Here is a 1,487-nt window from a genome sequence, read left to right as displayed (position 1 = left end):
TGGGGGGCCCCCAATGGGGGGGCCCCCTCCTCTGCTGAGAGAGGAGAGACGGGGGGCCCCTCGGGGGCCCCCTGTCCCGCATACTCCATCTCTATGAGGCCCTCTTCAGTTAAGCGAAGGAAGTCTGAGAGGAGGCCCCCCAAGTCGTAATCCCATACCCCTTTTGCTGCTGCTGCTGCTGCTGCTGCACTATGGGGGCCCCGCAGCAGCAGCTGAGCCACCTCAGATAGAAACGCCTCAACAGGATCTGCCGCTGCGTCTGCAGAGGGGCCCCCATGGGGGCCCCCCTGGGGGCCCCCATGGGGGCCCCCAGGGGACCCCTCTTCTCCCTGGGTACCCATACGAGGGGCCCCCATGCCTCAGCGAAATTCTGCTGCAGCAAATTCTATCTATACATACCGGGGGCCCCCTTGAGAGCAGCTGGGGGCCCCTCTCCTACCTGTCTTGGGGGGCCCCCTCAGCGAAGAAGAAGCAGTATAGGAGATATAAGATGCATGCGCAGCCACACACAGCAGAGGGTCCTCTTACAGCCTCAAGGGCCCCCTCAACGGCCTCCTGGGGGCCCCTGGGGGCCCCCCTGGGGGTCCTGTTGGGGGCCCCTAGAGGGCCCCGGGGGCCCCCACTGGAGGAAGAGAGGCGGCTAGCTGTGCCCTCAGGAGCTGTAGAAGGGGTTTAGTTGCTGCTGTGCTGCTGCTGCTGCTGCTAGGGTTTAGGGTTTAGGGTTTGGGGCCCCCCCGACCCCCCTAAACCCTTAGGGGGTTCGTGTTGTTTTGGGGGGCCCCAGCCGCTGCAGAGGGGCCCCCTTGCTGCAGCAGAAAAGGGTTGAGTTTAGTGTAATGAATTTCACTTTATACTGCATGCAAATAGCAGCAAACAGAAAAAAATAAATAAATAAAGAGGTTGAGGTGGGGGGGCCCCCCGCCACCGACCGCAGGCTCAGTACCCACCTGCAGGGGGCCCCCCCCCCCTAGTACCCCTTTGCTGTCTTTGTGTTATATTTGTTTTTGTTTATCTGAAATTAAAAAAAATAAATTAATTTTTGTATTTTATAATATATTTTCTCCACTTATATCCTAAAGAGTGCTCTAGTACCTCTCACCTGTGTTTGCCGCTGCTGCTGCTGCTGCTGCTGTTGCTGCTGCTGCTGCTGCTGCAGCTGCTGCAGCTGCTACCTGCGGCAAACGGGGGCCCCTGGGTGCCCCTCTCCGTGTGTGCTTGAAGCGTTCAGAGGGGCCCCAGGGGCCCCTCTTTGGGTTAGATTGATAGCTTGGGGGCCCCTCGCTGCCTCTGGGGGCCCCGGGGGCCCCCTTGCTGCAATGGTGCTGCTGAAGGTGCTGAGAAAGACAAAGGCAAAGGAGAAAGAACTCCGTCTCCTTATGCTGTATGAACACAAACAAATATAAATTTTATTTTATTTTATTTTATTTTATTTTATTTAATTTATATATAATATTGTTTTTTTTATTATAATTTTTATTGTTATATAT

General features: G+C 55.8%; 1 protein-coding gene across 1 annotated transcript in view; it reads right to left on the bottom strand.

Moving 5' to 3' along the window:
* Positions 1-356, bottom strand: part of EMH_0023230 (uncharacterized protein) — a gene marked incomplete at both ends in the record, with an annotated part of 3,308 nt that extends 2,952 nt beyond the window's left edge. The window contains 1 exon segment of the mRNA XM_013502092.1: positions 85-356. Coding sequence (XP_013357546.1) covers positions 85-356 — 272 coding nt within the window.
* Between the last annotated feature and the right edge of the window lie 1,131 nt (positions 357-1,487).

The sequence above is a fragment of the Eimeria mitis genome, genomic scaffold (assembly GCF_000499745.2).
Source record: "Eimeria mitis Houghton genomic scaffold, Emh_scaff827, whole genome shotgun sequence".
Classification (NCBI taxonomy): Eukaryota; Apicomplexa; class Conoidasida; order Eucoccidiorida; family Eimeriidae; genus Eimeria; species Eimeria mitis.
The sequence above is the reverse complement of the archived record's forward strand: the minus strand, read 5'-3'. Positions and strand labels throughout refer to the sequence as shown.